The sequence below is a fragment of the Pyrgilauda ruficollis genome, unplaced genomic scaffold (assembly GCF_017590135.1).
Source record: "Pyrgilauda ruficollis isolate IOZ18807 unplaced genomic scaffold, ASM1759013v1 scaffold16, whole genome shotgun sequence".
NCBI classification, from domain to species: Eukaryota; Metazoa; Chordata; class Aves; order Passeriformes; family Passeridae; genus Pyrgilauda; species Pyrgilauda ruficollis.
In genome coordinates, this window is record NW_024514764.1 from 3,482,932 (window position 1) to 3,500,573 (window position 17,642).

Below are 17,642 nucleotides of genomic sequence, written 5' to 3' on the forward strand. Positions count from 1 at the left end.
ACTCTCACTGCAGACCAGTAAACTGTGGGAAGTCTTTCACTGAATTAAAAAAAAAAAAAAAATTCATTGAGAGCTTGAGAGAAACAGTGCCCAAAGTGTTGGACTCCTTTACAGTTACAGCCTGATCTGTTGTGCTGTGTGAGCCCTTTTTTTCTGTTCAGTTATGATCCATGGGAGACTGAAAGTAAACACAGTCTCTTAAGTCTCCTCCACAATCCTGATGCTTTTACTGGCACAGAGAGGAGCCCAGCTCGGCCTTCTGCAGCCAAAACTAGATTCATTTGTCTTTAGAAACAACACAAATCTGTTTTCCTGGTTAAATAAAGTCATTTGCAGGGTTCTGTTGTGGGAAGGATGTGTCAGCTCGTGCTGAAAGGAGCAATCATGGGGATGAATGGGTTGGTTGTCGGGCTGGAACAGCCCTGTGCACACTGAAGGGTCCTTGCCCAGGCAGGCTGAGCCCTGCCTGGGATGGTGCCCAGGGGATGCTGCAGGTGCCTGGGCATCACTGCCAGCTTTATTGTGGGCATTCCCACCGTCCCTCCGGGTTTGGGATTGGTTATTGCAGCATTAATCCCACATCTCACACGTTCCCTTCAGCCCCTGTTTGGGGACAGCTCTGGTTTCTGCAGCAAAGGAGGCAAACGGGTCTCGAGCACCCAGTCCTTTGTGTGGCTCTGTGCTGCCCTGCTGGTGTGGGAAGCCCATTTCTTCTTGTCTGTCAGTCTCAGGCCATGCTGGTGCTTCCCTGCCCTTCAGAGGTGTGGCAAGCAATGATTTTCAATGTATTTCAATTCTCCACGCTGCTGTAGAGTGACTTGTTCTAGAAATTCTGGTGTGCAACTGGTAGGAAAAACAGGTTGGTGATGTTCTCCAGAGGACATCAGGAATGAGGAAGCAGCAGCTAAAGTGGTTTGATTCCCTCTGAGATTTTTTTTCAAATGTAGTTGAAAACAAGCAAGTGAAATGAGATGCTTAGAAGCACTGTGTTTGTGAGGTTCTTTCTGGCTTTAAATTACTTCGTTTAAACATCTTTGTCCGTGAAACCTCTGAGGGAGCTCATCCGCTCGTTTTCTCATCTGCATCTTCTGCTTTCTCTCTGGTTCTTGCACAAGAAAGAATGTTAAGTATCTCATGTACATCTGTATATACAGAAATAAATGTAATTGAGTTGTAAAATAGTCTGGTTGAGCAGGAGGAGGTCAGTGATCTCAAATAATCCTGACACTTTAGTCAGGACCTGCTCTGTATTACAGTTCAGATTTGCTGAGGTCTTTTCCTGTGGCCTTCTGTAACATCTGAAAATATATTAGTGCTTTCCTACAATGTATTTAGAGCACAGCCTAGATCTGAGGCATTTGAAGAAATACTTCTTCACTCTTTTGCTGTTATGTTTGTATTTTTTGCTTGTGAAAACAATTCTCAAGAGCATTGTTAGGTGGGTCATAGCAGGAACACCTCTGGGCTCGCTGGGGAATGTGTGAAAGCAGGTTTGGAGGGCTTTTATTTTCACACCATGTTTCAGCTCTGTAGTGATAAATGTTTTCTGGAGTACAAACCTGAAGTCCCTCCCTTGCAGGTCTCACTCGTTGAAATGTAGAAAGAGGTTTTTTTAATTTAAAGGTTTTCTTAGCAGTCAGGTTGTGCCACTCTTAGGCAGTGACAGGTCTGATCAGCAGCTTGGCAAGTAGCACAAAGTGGGAACTGCTGTTTATTTTAGCAGCTGATGGCACTAGACAGGTAGGATTAGAGCAGGACATAGGGCAGAGAGGAAAGGTAATGGCACAGCATGGGAATAAATGAGGGAGGAACAGATCTTTTAGGCAATTCTATATTGGCAATTGACCTACAACTCCAAACAAGCCCAACATACACTACCAGAATTTTTACCATACCTTCTGGGCTGTGTGCTGGGTAATTCCCATGTCCTTCAGCAGGTGGGGTAAATGCTGCTGAGTGAGATATCTGGGAGAGAAGCATCTGGAGTCCCCTTAAAATCATCTTAATTCAGGACAATATTTTAACCTTGCAGGTGTGGGGAAAGAAAAAATGTGTTTCCTTTTCTTGCAGGCAGAACCAGCCCCTGCACACACACCTGAGTCTAAGACCCCAACTAGTATGTGCTCCTTTCAGCCAGACCCACAGCATCCTGTGGGATGAGAGGATGTCACAGTGGCATTCTTGCTGCAGCATTGTAACCACAAACAGCTCAATTACTTAAAATGTGCCTCAGCCAGTTCATTCATATTTGATTAAGAACTCTTTGAAAGATAGGCATATAGAGCTAAGAGCTGGCTCCAGCCTTAGTTATTTACATCAGGATGGGGGTGATAAGATCTTTTATTAGTGTCAGTGTTTAAATATTTTGGCTCTCTATTCCAATATTGTGGCAAGAAAGAGCCATATGTGTTCCTAGAAAGAGAGCCTGGTGTACCCGTTAATCAGGAGAGGATCTATTAATGTATTAACATTCAGAATAATGAGCAAAACCAGCATGCACTGCAGAGACTTAACACATAGCTTTAGTCTGCAGTTTTGAAGTGTTTGGGAAATATGTGTTCCTCATCTTTCTAAAACTGGTGTTCTGCCAAGAGAAGTTCTCTTCTGTTTTTAATTTTAGAAAGGTTAAATCTATTTACAAAAGCAAACATAGCATGGAGTGCTGAAAACCAGGAGGATGTGGGCACTAACAGGCTCCCAGGCTTTGGAGTTCACAGCAGGAGCTGACTTGGCAGGGAAACTTGTAGGCTTGTCCTTTCCTTCCCTTTTAATGCTATGCTGAGTAGGGGACAAGGTATGAAGTCCAAGCTCCATACCAGCTCCCCATCACCACCTTTCTCCAGAAAGCACAGGACAACATGTGTGTATCTCTGCAGATCACCACTGCACTTCAGGGAAGCTTGCTGAAAGACTTGGCACAGGAAAAGGGCAAATTTTAAAGAGCTCCAGAGTGGGAGAGATTGCTGGTTGAGCAGCTTGCATGCCTCGAGGTCATTGCTAATGAGCAGTGTCTTGCCTAAAGAAGTGAACATTTCATTTTAGTGCTGCTATGAAAAGCAGCCATACTGTGTCCCCTTTGCATCCCACACTACTGCCCACTTTGCTGTGGCATCTGGAGCAGGCTGCACCAAGAAGGGAAGGAAGCCCTCTTAAAGGATGTGGAAGGATGCTGAAGTGGTAGCAGAGCTCAGATGAGAGAAGCTGGAGCATGACAGCTGTTACCAGATCATGCAAAAAGCCTGCCAGCAAAAATGCATCAGTTTGTGTGATATCCGGGTGTCTTGTCTTCTGTTTTCGTAATTGCATACATGGTGTCTGCATAAATCTCTTCCCCCCCTGCACTTGCAGCAAAAGGAGATGACTGGAGGATGGCAGCACATCAGTGGGAGAACACCAGCAGGAAGAGACAACCAGTCAGATGTGTGTCAGATGGGGAGGCCCGGGGCCCCAGGCAGGTTCCTCAGAGGTTGCTCGAACATGGTGCACTTGCTAAACACAAAACCTCTCCTTTTCCCTTCGGGGAGAGGAGCATGTTCATCCAGACATGAGAACCAGCAGTGCTGTCTTGCCATGTTCTTCAGGAGCTTAGTGCCAAGTGACAGCACAGGCAGCAACAGCAGGAGCTTTCAGCAAATGTGTCGTAGCCCAAAGGGATGAGTGTCCCCTCAAGGGATACAGTAGAATTTCTCCTGCTGTTTCAGTGAATACTGAAATCTCCCTATTTATTCACTCCTTAGCTGCAACCTCTGTCTCTTGAGCCATGGACTTTCTTATGGTGAGATCAGACCTGCTCAAGGAGAGAGGAGTCCTTTGTTTCACATTGCGTTTTACCATTAAAAGCCCATTTCAAGAAGGCTGGATATACCCAACATGCACAGGCCGGTAGACTGGTTTCCCTACTATCTAGTTCTTCAAGGTTTCCTGCTTATGGACTACAAGTCTGGTTGAGTAACTCCACAGAATTACCTATATTCATCAGCTATATTCATGATAAAAATAATAACATCTTCTGAGTATAAACTTCCATTTGTGGCTATAGATGCAGTCTGAGGAATGTGGGATTGTGAGTTGTTAAGGGTTAAAACTCATTCTTGAGGACACAAGAAAATAATTTTGCATGTTCAGAATCAAGTTCCTTCTTTGATTTTCTGGGTACTGACAACTCAGGCTTACTTTGGTCCTGCTGGCACTCGTGCTGATGACAGCGATTTCAAATGAAGAAAAACGAAGGAAAATGTGAGCCAGCAAAAAAGCGACAGCAGGAAAAGCACCTTCCTCAACTCACACTAACATCGTGGCATTTGGTTATTGATGTTGCAATGGCAACTAATGTTATTCCCAGAACCAACACTTAAATTCCACTTTGGTAGATCATAACTGTAAGCAAGTCACACGGTCCCACAGGAAGGGGTAATTATTGGGCAATTCTTCTTGCTCTTAGATGAGCAGTGGCTTTGGTCTGCAGTGCAGAGCGCTGGCTCTGCACAGAGGTGACTAATATGTGTCACCAATTTCCTTGATGTAAGGCTTGAACCTGCATTTTAGCCCAGGGTGCCACACTATGACAAACAAGAGCTAGAAGAGGGTAGTGAATAAACATGGTGAGAATTTCAGCTGTAATCTGCCATCAGGTCCATCTGTTACTCCTTCCTCCACAAGCCTTGCAAACTCAATGAGCCAGGAACGGACATGCTCCATATACTGTCCCATGCCTCAGCCACAGAGCTAAGGTCTAATTGTCTGCTTGTCATTAAGTTTATCACTTACAGTCCCTTGAGCCATTACTGGTCACAGGACCTTGTTCAGTTCTTTAGCCTTCCATCCACCCCACTTGTGGCAAGACTTCCAAAAGGATACCAAAAATATGATGAGGATAAATATGTTGATCACATGATGGCATCTGCAACATAGCAGAGTAGCAGTTGCTCCAGATGTGCCTCCCAGGTGTGTGTTCTCTGCTCATTTAACCATTCTCAGCCCCAGGCACTCTCCCTCCATCTCACACGAGGTGAGATGCCCAGCTCGCAAACTCAGGGGTTCATTTCCAGTTGGCAGCTGGTGAGTCCTGAGGTCTGTATGACCTATTTTCACTGTGTCATGTGCAGGCACTTTCCTGCTGATTTGCTCTAATCCAGAGACAGGAAGGCAGAGGCTTCTGAGCAGGACTATGATGCAGGAGCAGCCAAGCAGTGGAACAGTGCATGTCTGGTGTGACTCAGTGAGGGATGAAGGCTCCAGCGAGCTCTGCCTCTTGGGGAGCAGTGGTTTGCTTTGGGGAAGGGGATGCCTATCTCCCAGGCAACACTGCAGCCTCAAAAGTTGCTGTCAAAATTCTCAATGGCTCAAGACATCTCTCACTGATGGCAAGGTTTGGCAGACTTTGCTGCTTGTGTTCTCTAACAGACCTCATGCCCCCAGCTGCAGTTCACAAGTGGAATATCTCCCTGCCTTGGGAACAGGCAGTCTTAATTACAGCCCACACAGACAATATTTTTTGCATTTCTCCCATAGGTGCTTCTTTCTCATGTTCCAGAAACTCCATGTTCTTGGTTTACTGCTCCTCTGTTCCTTCCAGCTCAGAGAGCTTCCAGCAAGGGAGATGGAGAGGAATGTGATAAGCAGCTTGGCTGGTTAATGAGCTCCCTGTCTGAGGGATTCTTATATGCTGGGCTCACTTGCCAGTCCCTGATATCTCCCTCAAGTTCTCTGCCTTCTGCTGGCTCTCCTGGGGGACCAGTTTGGAGCCTGGTTTGAGTTGCAGCTACTTTTCACTTTGTCCCAAGCCATGTTCACCACGGTCATGTGCAGACCAGAAACTGCCTCTGCATGGCGGGGCTGGACAGCTACGTGAGCCTGAGATTTGGCTGGGAAAACAGAGCTTAACAAACACCCAGTCCCTCTCCTTCCCAGTGACAACTTGCAGAGTCACTGCAGAGAAAGTAATGGGAGATTTTTCAGTCCCTAATTTATGTCTCTCCTGCATATGGCTTCTACAGAGTCGCTGATGTTACAGACAGATGGGTTGGCATTTTACTAGACAGAACACATGGGCTAGATGTTGTTAATGCTTGTTAGCTACTCACTCTGCAGCTTGACCAGTCCAACACAGTCACCTCACAGATGGCTGGGAAGCTGCAGCCGGGGTCCTGGAGTGGTCCAGCCACGTGTGGTGTGACAGCAGTTGGGATAACACATGTTTGGCTGCTCTTTCCAAAGGGATTTGTTGTAGGTCAGAGACAGCCATGGCTGTGGGAGCAGCACAGCTTCCCTGTGTATCAAGGAGAAACTTTGATTTGTAAAGATCCTGAAATTTTATGGAGGTATTGGCTTCAAAGGATTAATGCCATAGTTTGGGTTTTTATATGGAATGGAGTTGGAAAAATTCTGTGAGCTCCATGCCTTGTTCCCATCTCTACTCTTTCATGCTTGATGTTTATAAGCATATTTGGCTGGTGAATTCTATCTAGCAGATTTGAAGTCTGTTAAAAACTTGTACTTTATGAGCTTGAGTTCTGACTACAGCTGGCTGCCAGTATTAGTTTAGAGTGACATCCCATGTGATTTTCCATTCTCTGTGATGTGAGTAGTCTGCTGTGATTTACTCTCACCAGCCATGTGTTCAGTGGAACCATTTTTAGGTATCACCTCAGTAAATCTCCACAGGGTGAGTCTCCTTCTGGCTGGTTTGGACATCCCATCAGAATCTGTGGATGCAAAAGTAGATGCCACGGGTGAATCACTTACATTGCCATCTTCCCTCTTTGACAATGTTCAATTTGCAGCATAATGATGGGAGCCTGAATGAATCCTACAGATGAAACGGGGAATTTTAGTTTCTGCACTTGTTCTCTAAAAACTCTCAAAGCACTTTTGGAAAATGCATGGTATTAATCCACACTGAGCAGTAGTTCTTCAATCCTATGATTTAAATTGGATATATTTGTCTCTGTCTGTCCTGAACTGTTCAGTAACATTAATGCACCCTGATAATAGCTGTCACATTTTACCCCGGGGGTTGTTCCTCAGTGATAGGTGAAATCACAGCAGTTCAAAGACCTGTCTTCCAGGATGAAAAGCTCTATAGGAATATTCAGATATAAAATAGTAATAGTATGAATCAAAAAATACGCTTCCCTTATTTTAAAGCCTTTGATCTTATTTTTATGGCATCACATTTGACAGTCTAAAGGGCATTAACCTGTAGGAGAAACCTTTTGAAAGAAGGTGCTGACTCGCCCTCTGCTGCACAGAGCACTGTCCCCCAGGATTAACACCAGCAGCTTTCCCCCACAGAGAGGGGTGCAGCCCTTCAGCACACGTCCCTGCTCTTTTTTATGTTTCATTTTTGACGTGAGGTGCAGGAGAGCTCGCCTAGATCAAAACAGGGAGCTGTGGGGACAGGCTGGTGCAGCACACCCTGCTCTGCTTCCTCTGCTGCTGAGCTGGTGCAGCATCCTGGACCCATCACTGCTGCCACTCATATACACAGTGCCTGGGTCGTGTTTCTGATTAAGATGGAAGTATCTGAGCTGACCTCTTGTTCCAAAGACATTCTGGGGTTGTGGTTCATCTCAGTGTTGAATAATAAGAAAGAGAAAGGAAATGTTTGCTATAAATCTCAGTGCACACAGGGCTGTTTCTCACTTACCCCATCCCAGCATTCAATTTTCTTCTTGGCATTGGCAGGCATTTGCTTTTCTTTGCTCAGCAGCTAAAAGCAGCTTTTTCATTACATTTCCTGGAAGGCTCTTTACAGGCATCCATCCCTGTCTGCCTCATAAATTCACTTTATATACCAAGCTGGTGACACAGAGGTCAGAGGTCTTGGCAAGAAACAATTATTATAAGGAAGTGCTCTTCTTCTTTGGGTTACAATGAGGATATTAAAGAGGGGGGAGAAATTTTGCTGCAGACAAGGAATGGTATTTGTGAAAGGGAGGTGACCTGATTGATTAAGTGCTGCACATCCTGCAGGAGCGACCATGGGCAGGCATCCTGTCAGGCCAGCTGGAACCTGCCAGTTACCATGAAAGAAAGAAGGAGACCAGTAAACAGTTTGCTAAATAACCTCATAAATATTTCCAGCCATAAGCACATCTTGTGGTTCAATTTTGTGTTGTTGGGTTTTTTTTTTTCTTTCCTTAATATTTCCCTAATTTTAAATGAACGGCCTGTAATTAAAGTGATTTAGAGGCTACCTTGGGACCTGGTATTTGAGCAGTGCATGATGCTTAGGAGAGATTGATTGGTGAGGCATAACTCAATTGGGGTATTTTGATAATGATATCATCACCCGAGAGAGCCAAGTTTGAGCAATTAAATCTCAAAACCTCGTGTTTGGGTTGTTATAACTTCAGCAGGCAGTTTCTGCATGTGCACACACACAAACACACACACACACATTTTTTGCTTGGTTTTTTCCTTGGTTTTTTTTTTCTGGGCACTCCAGTTTTTTGGCTTCCCTGTGCGTGTCTGTCTGTCTGTCTGTGTGGGGTGATCTGAAGTGGTGATTTATCAGCTGTGCAGACCCAGAGAGAGGGTGCCAGCCCCCTCAGCATCACTGCTTCCCCCCTCAACATCTGCACGTGGACAAGGCGGCCTTTGACATTTAGAAAAATCTTGGCATCTGAAGCAAGAGGCAGAAACAAAAGGATTTTCTCATTTAAAGGTCAGAGCCAGCAGCTTCTTAAAGGAAAATTTCAAATAGGTTTGTTGGACTGTGGCAGGGTTTGTGGGTGTCAGAGGGTGCTGAGGGAGGCCGTGGGTGCCATGGGGAAGGTGTCAGGGAGTTGAGGGGGTTTCAGGACCAGCAGTGTGCCCAAGGCTCTGAGGCACGCACAGCGATAGAGCTGTGGAGCTTTTGGGAGGTGATCACTTGGAACAGCCAACCCTGAGGGCTTCTGCTGGCTCCATCCCAGGGCTCTCCTGTGCCAGGATCCAATCCCTGCCTTTGAACTGGGCCATCACCACTACCCAGATTCTCAGGATCTGTCTGGGAATATGGTAGGAACTGCTGGTTTGAGGAGCCCCAGCATCATCATTCACAGCTTTTCCCAAAAGGATTCCCTAAATCTGGGCCCTAACAAAGAGACAAACCTGCATCAGGCTGGTGCTTCCTGCTGCATGGTTGTCCTCTTCTAATGGCAGCCAAGGTCTTGGTCCCTGAGGACAGAGAGCCAGGGGAAGTCTCTTTTTCTTGCAAACATCTCATCACTCAGCAAGTTTGAAATTATTTTTAAGATATCAGTGGCCTCAGTCAGGCTTTGGGAAGAGCGAGTGACTGCCCCACATGAAGAGGAGGTCTGAGGGATTCGTGTGATGAAGGCAAATTGCCAAAGGGGTCGATCTCATGGGCACATGTGCATAACCCACATCGGCGTGGACAGCACAGCACTCTTCAGGGTAGGATGGGGAACACCACAAGGAGCAGGGAAAGGGGGAGTGAGAACTCAGGCCGAGAGGCCACAGCATGGCCCATAGTGCTGGAGCAGCCTGTGGACCTGCACAGGGCAGGGAGAAGCAGTGGAGTGCTGGGTGTGAAGCCGAGGTGCCCCTGCACACACGGGGCTGGTTGCTGTGTGTACTCAGAGCTGGCATCCGTGGGGACACAGCACAGACAGTGATTTATGGAAGGAACAGAGCAGATGAGATGGGGCCTTCGAGATACATTCACTGGGTAAATGTCACCGGGCAATGATTCACTTGCTCCTTTTGACCCCTAATACATCTTAGCCTTGGAAAGCACCGTCTACCATAGAGCGTGGCCAAGCAGCATCTGCAAAGCAAAGGTTTGTCACCACGCCAAGGGGTGGCTCTGGCAGCCCTGCCAAAGCCCTGGACTTCATCCTTCTGCGTGCTGTGGAGGTGTTTGAACCTCCTTTGTTCCCAAGCTGAGACGCAACTGTCTTGCCTGCTGTGCCTGGCACAAAGCTCCACCATCCCTGTTGTCAGCTTGCCAAAACCCATTCAGGAACTCCACCTGCGACACTGGATGTGTGTGTTTGAAGTTGCAGGAACACATCTCCTGCATGGATTGCATCCCCAAAGGCAGTTGTGCTTTCTCAGTGTGGAAATCAGAGGCAGAAAATCCTTACTTCATTTTGAAATCTCAAGTTGTATAGAATTCTGTGGTGTAGAATTCATGTTGTCCAGAATTTTCCCATTTCTACACTTCTGCTCCATACTTTCTGATGATACCAAGTCCCCAAGCCAGCTCTCTCCTTGGGGTGTACAGCTACCCCCTTTTCAGTCATATTCCAGTGTCTGAAGGTCTGCATGACCTTGGGTCTAATGCTCAACCTGTATTTTTCAAGAAGCAACCTTTGTGTGATTAAACTCACACTGCATGCCAGTTTATAGCCGAGGGCACTTTTGGAGCCATTGTTTTTAGCAACCAAAATATGTCAGAGAGAAGAGGAAACGGGTGTACAAGAAGATATAACCTGAGTGTATCTAGGTGAGAGTGCACTTCTGAACCATGTGGTAGCTCGTGAGTAACTAAAGGAGACACTGTCACACTTTTCACATAGGTCCCCCTCGGCAGCTGGAGCAATCCGAGAAGGAAATGCTGGCTCTTGGCTTTCAGGAAAGGCTTGTGTGCAACAGCAGCACGGGTGCAAAGAGCCATCTCTACAGCAGCAGTGCAGACAGAGTCCTGTACATGTTACATTGAAGTGGTAGTAGTTAAGAGAGCCTGTTAAAGTCCATGTATTGCAGTTTTACGAGCCCAGTTCATCCAGCTGCAGGTCCATCCCCTGACAGGGGACATTTGGGAATGGCTGTTGCCCCTCCACATCATCTGCATTGTCTGCTCCTTGCTGAGATGGAGAGGAGAACCCACTTTTCTACCACACTGGTGGTTATTGGAGAGATTTTTACATGTATATCTGAACTATAACGCCTTGAATAATTTACTGGTTTCCAGAGTTAAGAGGAAGATTTATGATGTTTCCTTCTGGCAGGTGGCTGCTGATCTTGATTCCCCTGAAGAAACAGTTGTGCTAACAGCTCCATTCTCAGGGCAGCTACTCCAGGTTCATGTTGTTCTGTGCTAAATAGACCTGTGTTGTTGTGGTTTGCAATATAGAGAGGTCTGTCCCCTGATCTGGTTGCTGTGGGGTAGCACAGCCTGCGAGGAGACAAACAGGCTGTCACCCTTCAAATCTACAACCAGAGTGACATCCCACCCAGCCCAGCAGAGCTGGGTGTGCAGTAACACTGGGCAAAGAGTGATTTCCTTTGCTTTTCTAGAAAAGGTCCCCATAGCCCTTAAATCAGACTAAACTGGCAACGGAGCTTAGTGAAAGCTGAACTCTTTCCTTTTGCAAGTATTTGAGATCTGAATAAAACATAACAGAGACCTGAATCTTGGTAGTTTAGTGAGCCAGACAGACTTTTCCCATGAATTAGAAGAAACCAATATAGAGCTATGTACAGAGTACCTGAGAGATGGTATTCTCATTGTGATTAGCTGCTGCCCTGTGCTCAGGGAAACTGAGGTTTAGGAGGGAATATTTACATCTCTAGTGAAGCACTGCACTTGTGTGGCCCAGCACAGAGGGGAAAGGGAGAGTGAAGCATAATGGTGGTCACCAGTGTCCTCTTGCATTGACTCCTCTATGCATTGATTCTCGGGTGGATGGGGATGCTCACAGATCCAGCTTTTCCTTTGATCCTGTGTATTCAGTTTGACTCTAAATGTTGATGCTTTTTTATTTTTTCTTTATTTTTTCTTTGCTTTTTTTTTTTTTTTGCCCTTCTCTTTAAGAGCAACAGCACACTGTAGCAGTGATGTTGGTAGTGTTGAGCACAGAGCAGTCAGGGCTGGGTTTGAACATGCTCTGGTCTCTCTCACCCTATTCCCACTCATGCACTGTCCCCATGGATCAGTGACACTTGTTTGTGCTCCTCTCAGCTTTGCATTTTATTCCTAGATGGGCTGGGGTGGCTTTTGGCTTCATCTAAGCCTAGAATTTTAGGGAATGCATCAGCAGAGTGAAGGTGATTGCAATATATGGAGCGTGCTGTGAATAGCTGATCTGTGCTGGCACCTGCAGTAGGAATGTCCAGGAGCTTGCCTTTGAGGGTTGAGACTTTTATGAATTAAAAAAAAAAAAATCTTAAAAATGGGTGGAGGGAATCCCAGCTATGAACAGTGAAGAGGAGGACTTGAGTGCCCTTGCAGCTTTGAACTGCTGGAAATTTCATATTTCGTATTTTCAGAAATACAGCTTTTAGAGCTGGAACCACAGGCATGCTCTGCATTGATCCAGAATGGTGTGGAACACCAGAGCCTGCAGCATCCACTCAGCAGAGCATCTCCCCCATGTCCTCCCCCTCAGTTCCTGCACACCCCTGTGCATCCCCTGCCTGGCTCTGATCCCCTGCTCGCTCCTGTTCCTGCCTCGGGCACTTCCCTCTCTGCCAGTAAGTGCACCAGGCAGGGTGCAGGCTGGCTTTTGAAAAGAAATCCTGTGAATTAATGGGAACATATTGCTATTATTTCATATAATCACTTTATTTGTAAAGCACAGGCTGCAGAGGTACTCCCGCTGTTGAACCCAAAGCAGCAAATCTATCTATATATCCCAGTCTATACTACATTATGAACAGATGGGTGAAGAAAAAAAGCAATAAAAACAAATAATAAGAAAAGTTACAATGATAGCAATTTTAAAACACTCCTAGGGGGAAAAAAAATTTCTCCATTTTTTTTAAAGCAGTGTGAGATTGAATGAGCTGCACTTCAAGTGCATCCATCCTCTAAGTCCACATGTAAACATCTACTAGGAGAGGAAGAATTGCTTTTTTTCCAAGTGGCTGCCTTCTTGCCTTGTGCCTGTTACAGAAGCAATCATAAGAAACCTGGGTGAGATGTCTGGGGTTTGGAAGCATTTGGGGGTTTTCTTTGATGTTTTAGAGTTCCTGGGGAGACAGAGGCCATGGGGGTGAGAGGGAGGATGGTGCCTCCCTTGACAGCTGAGAAAAGTCAATGGGAAATAGCAATCTTCTCAGAAGCACCATATTTATCCACATAACTGTCTCTGAACATTATTCTTCTGCCTCTGCTGCAGGAGGAAACTCCATTTATGAAGAACAGTAGAGAGAAACTGCAATTAATCTCATAAAAAAAAGAGAAGATATTCAAATGTAGCCTTCACCCATTACACCAGTGAGCTCAAAGTAGAGGAAATTTAAAATATTTATGTTGCTCTGTTTTTGAGGTCATAAAACACAAGCAAATGGTCTGGCACTGGATGCTAAATTTCTTAAGGAATTTACTTTAATTAATTAAACTAGTAAACCAATTAATGGATTTGCTTGTAAATTCTTAGAAAATGAATTCTGTGCCCAAAGAGTGTTTTAAATCTGCGAGGGAGGCTTTGTATTTCATACCGAGCTTGAATTCCCATTTCAGATGAATCCAGCTCGGCACTGAGAGAGATGGAGATACAAGTGATGCATTCATAATACTCGGACCTTCCTCCAAACCTGGCACTTCTCATCAGCTGAATCTGGGGGGGGATTTGCAAAATAAAACCTGTGCTGCTGCCACAGCACCCAGCTCCTGTGCTTCTGCTCTGCTGTGACACCTCCGGCTTTACGTGGGCTGGGAATTTACATCCTTCCTGATGCCTCCAACTGGCTCCTTCACCTGCCATCTCTTCCCTCTTTGATCTGGGCCAGGGGTACCTCAGGTGCACAGGAGCTATCAGGTAGCTCCGGTAAAAGCACGGGATTTGCTGAAAAACAGCCCAGCCAAATCAAAGATCTAAACAAAAGTTAATTCACTTTTCCACGTGAAATCCTTGCTTTGATTCCCTGCCTGGCTCAGGGATGGCAGAGGCATGCTCTGTACCTTGCACTTCTCACAATCCAAAGTGACCCAAACATGGAGAATTCATAATCAAATGTATCCAGGCTCTTGAAAACATGAATTGGAAGGAAGTAGATTCCTTGGGGCTCTCAGCAGGTAAAGCCATGTTTTCCCTTCCCATGGCAATCTCCCACTTTGGGTCTTGGCATCCTTTGATTGAGGAGGGGGCTGCCAGCCATGCCTGGCACCACCCATGCTGTCCCACCTCGGCTCTGACAGGAAGCAGAGCTGCAAAGCAATTAGGAATGGGAGTATTTTGAAGAGGAAAATGGCAGGGGAAAAAAAAATTAGCATTTGCACTGTGATGCTTTTGCTGTTTGTTAATAAACAAGCTGCTTTCATGCCTCCAGGGGCAGGAGAGGCTTCAAGCATTCCTTATTCCTCTTGCATTTAGCTTTTTTTGCTTGTTTTATATGTTACAGGAGATTTGTAGTGTCTTCCCACATGTTGAGTTTCCTTATTTTCTTGAGAGCATCCCTGGAATAATTCCTCTGGAGGTTTCAGCTGTGTGCTGCCAGGCTGATTTAAACAGTTTAGGGATGCAGGGTGGATCAGTACTCATTGGGAAGGAGTTATGCTAAGTAGGAACAGGTCTGCTCCCTCCTACAGAAGTGGCATGACTTCTTGGATAAATGTTTTCATGGAGAGAAAACCCCTGTGCAGAACTCCTGCCACCCTGGGTGGTGTTGGTAACAGTGACCCTGATGTGGCCACCTCTGTTCTGTGCTGGCAGCAGAGGCTCTTTCCAGGATGGTCAAACCTCTCATCTCCCCAGTGCCACATTTGTCACCAGGGAAGGCTCAGGGGGTCCTGCCTGGGGACATTGGGATGCAGGAGTCAGGAATCCCACGTGCCTGACAGATGGCATGTCCTTGGTGACAGGCAGATCCGTGCCAAAGGAGGCTTCAGGGTGGCACAGCTCCTGTGTCAGGGAGGTGAATTAAAACCCTCTGGTATTAATGGGCTTGTTCTTCTTTCCCTTTAGGCCTCCAGCTCCTCTGGTGGAAAAATGCAGCTCCTGGAAACGGAGTTCTCGCGAACCATCCGGGAGCTGATCGAGCTGCACCTGCTGCGCCAGGACAGCATCCCAGCCTTCCTCAGCGCCCTCACCCTCGACCTCTTCAGCCGCCAGACCATCGCTTAGTGTCCCACTGCCAGCTGCCAGCCAGGGTTTAGCCCTCCTGGGCAGGACACTTGAGGTAGCAAGGAAAAATTCTCCTGTTCACCACCCTTAATTTGTGGTATTGGGTTGCTTCTGTTTTGCAAGGAACTCCTTCTTCCCCCTTCTTTCATGCTGAGTCACAAACTCCACCAATTCCACTGAAAAGCATAATTTTCCTTCTGTGGGAGGGCAAGTCTAGCTTCATCCCAGGGCTCTCCTGTGCCAGGATCCAATCCCTGCCTTTGAACTGAGCCATGTGTTCATCACTACCCAGATTCTCAGGATCTGTCTGGGAATGTGGTAGGAACTGCTGGTTTGAGGAGCCCCAGCATCATCATTCACAGCTTTTCCCAAAAGGATTCCCTAAATCTGGGCCCTAACAAAGAGACAAACCTGCATCAGGCTGGTGCTTCCTGCTGCATGGTTGTCCTCTTCTAATGGCAGCCAAGGTCTTGGTCCTTGAGGACAGAGACCCAGGGAAAGTCTCTTGCTCTTGCAAACATCTCATCACTCAGCAAGTTTGAAATTATTTTTAAGATATCAGTGACCTGAGTCTGCCATCACTCAGCAGACAAGCACAAGCATAAATGGCCATTTGAAGCCCCTATACCTGTGTTGACACCTCTGTGGCTCAGTCACTGCCGTGCTTTTGGTCCCTTACTGAGTCTTTAGAGCTCTTGGTTATCTCAGGACTGTAGAAAATGGAAAGGAGCAGTTTGGGCTCCATTGTGTTCAATGCTGGTGGCTCTAGCCTGCTGCTTGCCACCACCCTGTAGGTATCTGTTTTGGGAGGTCTCCTACCTCCTCCCCTCCGTGGAGGGTGGAGCCTCCCCAGAAGCCTGACGTTTTGTGTTATAATGGATGTAGCTCTTCTGTCATAACAATAAATTGTCACTGCACAAACAGGGTGTATGACTCTTATTTGGGATGCACTCTGTGCCTAGCTCTGCTCTCCCACATGTAGAGGATGAGCACATCAATGGTCTGATGTGCTTCACAAAGGGAGGACATCATTACCTCTGTATTTCCAGGCAAGTCTCATTCATAGATTTATAGAATCATCAATGGTTTGGGTTGGAAGGGATGTTAGAGATCATTTAGTCCCAACCCCGGCTGCCTTAAACCAAATCAGTTTGCTATAAACTTCTGTGTATATTTATTTCCCCCTGATTTCAGCAGGAGCACACTCCCTAGGCTTGGAGAAAAGGTAGCAGTGAGCAGAATAGAAAGTTAGCTGAGATACTTGCAGTGACTGCAGGGTTGGCTAGGCTTGCTGGAGTCACCTGTTGATGTGTCTACAGGCATGGAAAACATCTGCTGTTGACCCCATCTGCTGCTGATCAGAAGTGGAGGGACAAACATGAGATCTGGGGAGGCTGCAGCCCCCATCTCCCCAACTCTCCTCTCTGCAGGGGAGCGCAATAGCAAAAGTTTGTCATTTTCTCTTCTGCTTGAAGAAGTCCCAGTGGAAGATGAATTGCTGGGCATGCTGTGCCAGGGGAAGGCTGCCTGATTCATATGCACGGCGTGGCACGGAGAGTCGCCTTCCCCAGTCATGGGGAAAATGAATCATGACGTCAGCCGCATTCAGCTCCGCCGCCAACACAATAGCAGATCCTGGCTGCCGCGGAAAATTTTTCTCCTGGCTCCTTGCAGGAGAAATGAAGTAATTAATAAGTTTACAATAAACCCTCTATCTTAGCAAAACACAGGTGAGGCGAGAAGCGATGCTGGAGAGCGACAAGGGAAAACACGTTCTGCCCGTTGGAAAGTTGCCTCCCGAGAGTGAGAGGATAATAAGTTGGGAGAGAACGCACAGTAGGCTTCCGAGATGCCTGCAGTGGGGAGGAGACATGAATTACTGCTCTGCTCCCTGTTCTCCCAGCAAGACTGATTTGTTCAACTGAGTTTAATATGGCAGCATGGCTGGGAGGGGTGTGTGGTGAGGATGGGTGCTTGGCTGGGTGTGCTGGTGTGGTGCAGCAGCTGTCCATGGCTTGGGAGCTGCTGGGTGACTGTCCTGCTTTGGCCAGCAGCATCCCTGCCCTGCTCATGGCATGCTGCTCCACGGTGAGGGCTCGCATGAAACTGGGATTTTTGGGAAGCTTGACATCTCTAAGGCTCATACATGGGGGATTTTCATGTGGAGGTGTGACCATTGCAAAGCCACTTGGGCCACCTGTGGCCCATGGAGAAGAGGAGCTGAAACTCCTCAGTTTCTAGTTCCAGCACTGAATTCAGGATGAAGCCACAAACCTATGGCTGTACATGATACCACAGCAGCTCCCATCTCTGTCATTATCCTGCTTGTCTGAGCCATGAGGGAGCTGCAAGGAATAACTGTGACACTGAATTTCACCATGATTGCTCCTTTCTTTATGAGCTACATGGGCTCAGCAGCCCATCAAAGCTGCTGCCACTGTGTTCACCAGCCCCTGCATCCCCCCTCCATGAGTGCAGCCCCCTGGGGCAGTGCAAAGACATCCCAGTTGCCACCACCCCAGGTGGTGAGGGCACAAGTCCCATCTGGGTTTGGCTCATCACTTGCAAAGCTCCAGTCCTGTTTGTGGAAAATCCTTTTAGAAAATCTTGGGAGCTGGATAA

At 46.8% G+C, this 17,642-nt stretch overlaps 1 protein-coding gene across 4 annotated transcripts in view; it reads left to right on the top strand.

Annotated features, from left to right (window-relative positions):
- Positions 1-15,936, top strand: part of MAD1L1 (mitotic arrest deficient 1 like 1) — a 350,265-nt gene extending 334,329 nt beyond the window's left edge. For all 4 annotated transcript variants that reach the window (XM_041462740.1, XM_041462739.1, XM_041462742.1 and 1 more), the window contains one exon: positions 14,862-15,936. In XM_041462740.1, the coding sequence (XP_041318674.1) occupies positions 14,862-15,020 (159 nt within the window). In that variant the 3' untranslated portion in view covers positions 15,021-15,936. The remainder of the gene's footprint in view (positions 1-14,861) is intronic.
- The last annotated feature ends 1,706 nt before the right edge of the window (positions 15,937-17,642 follow it).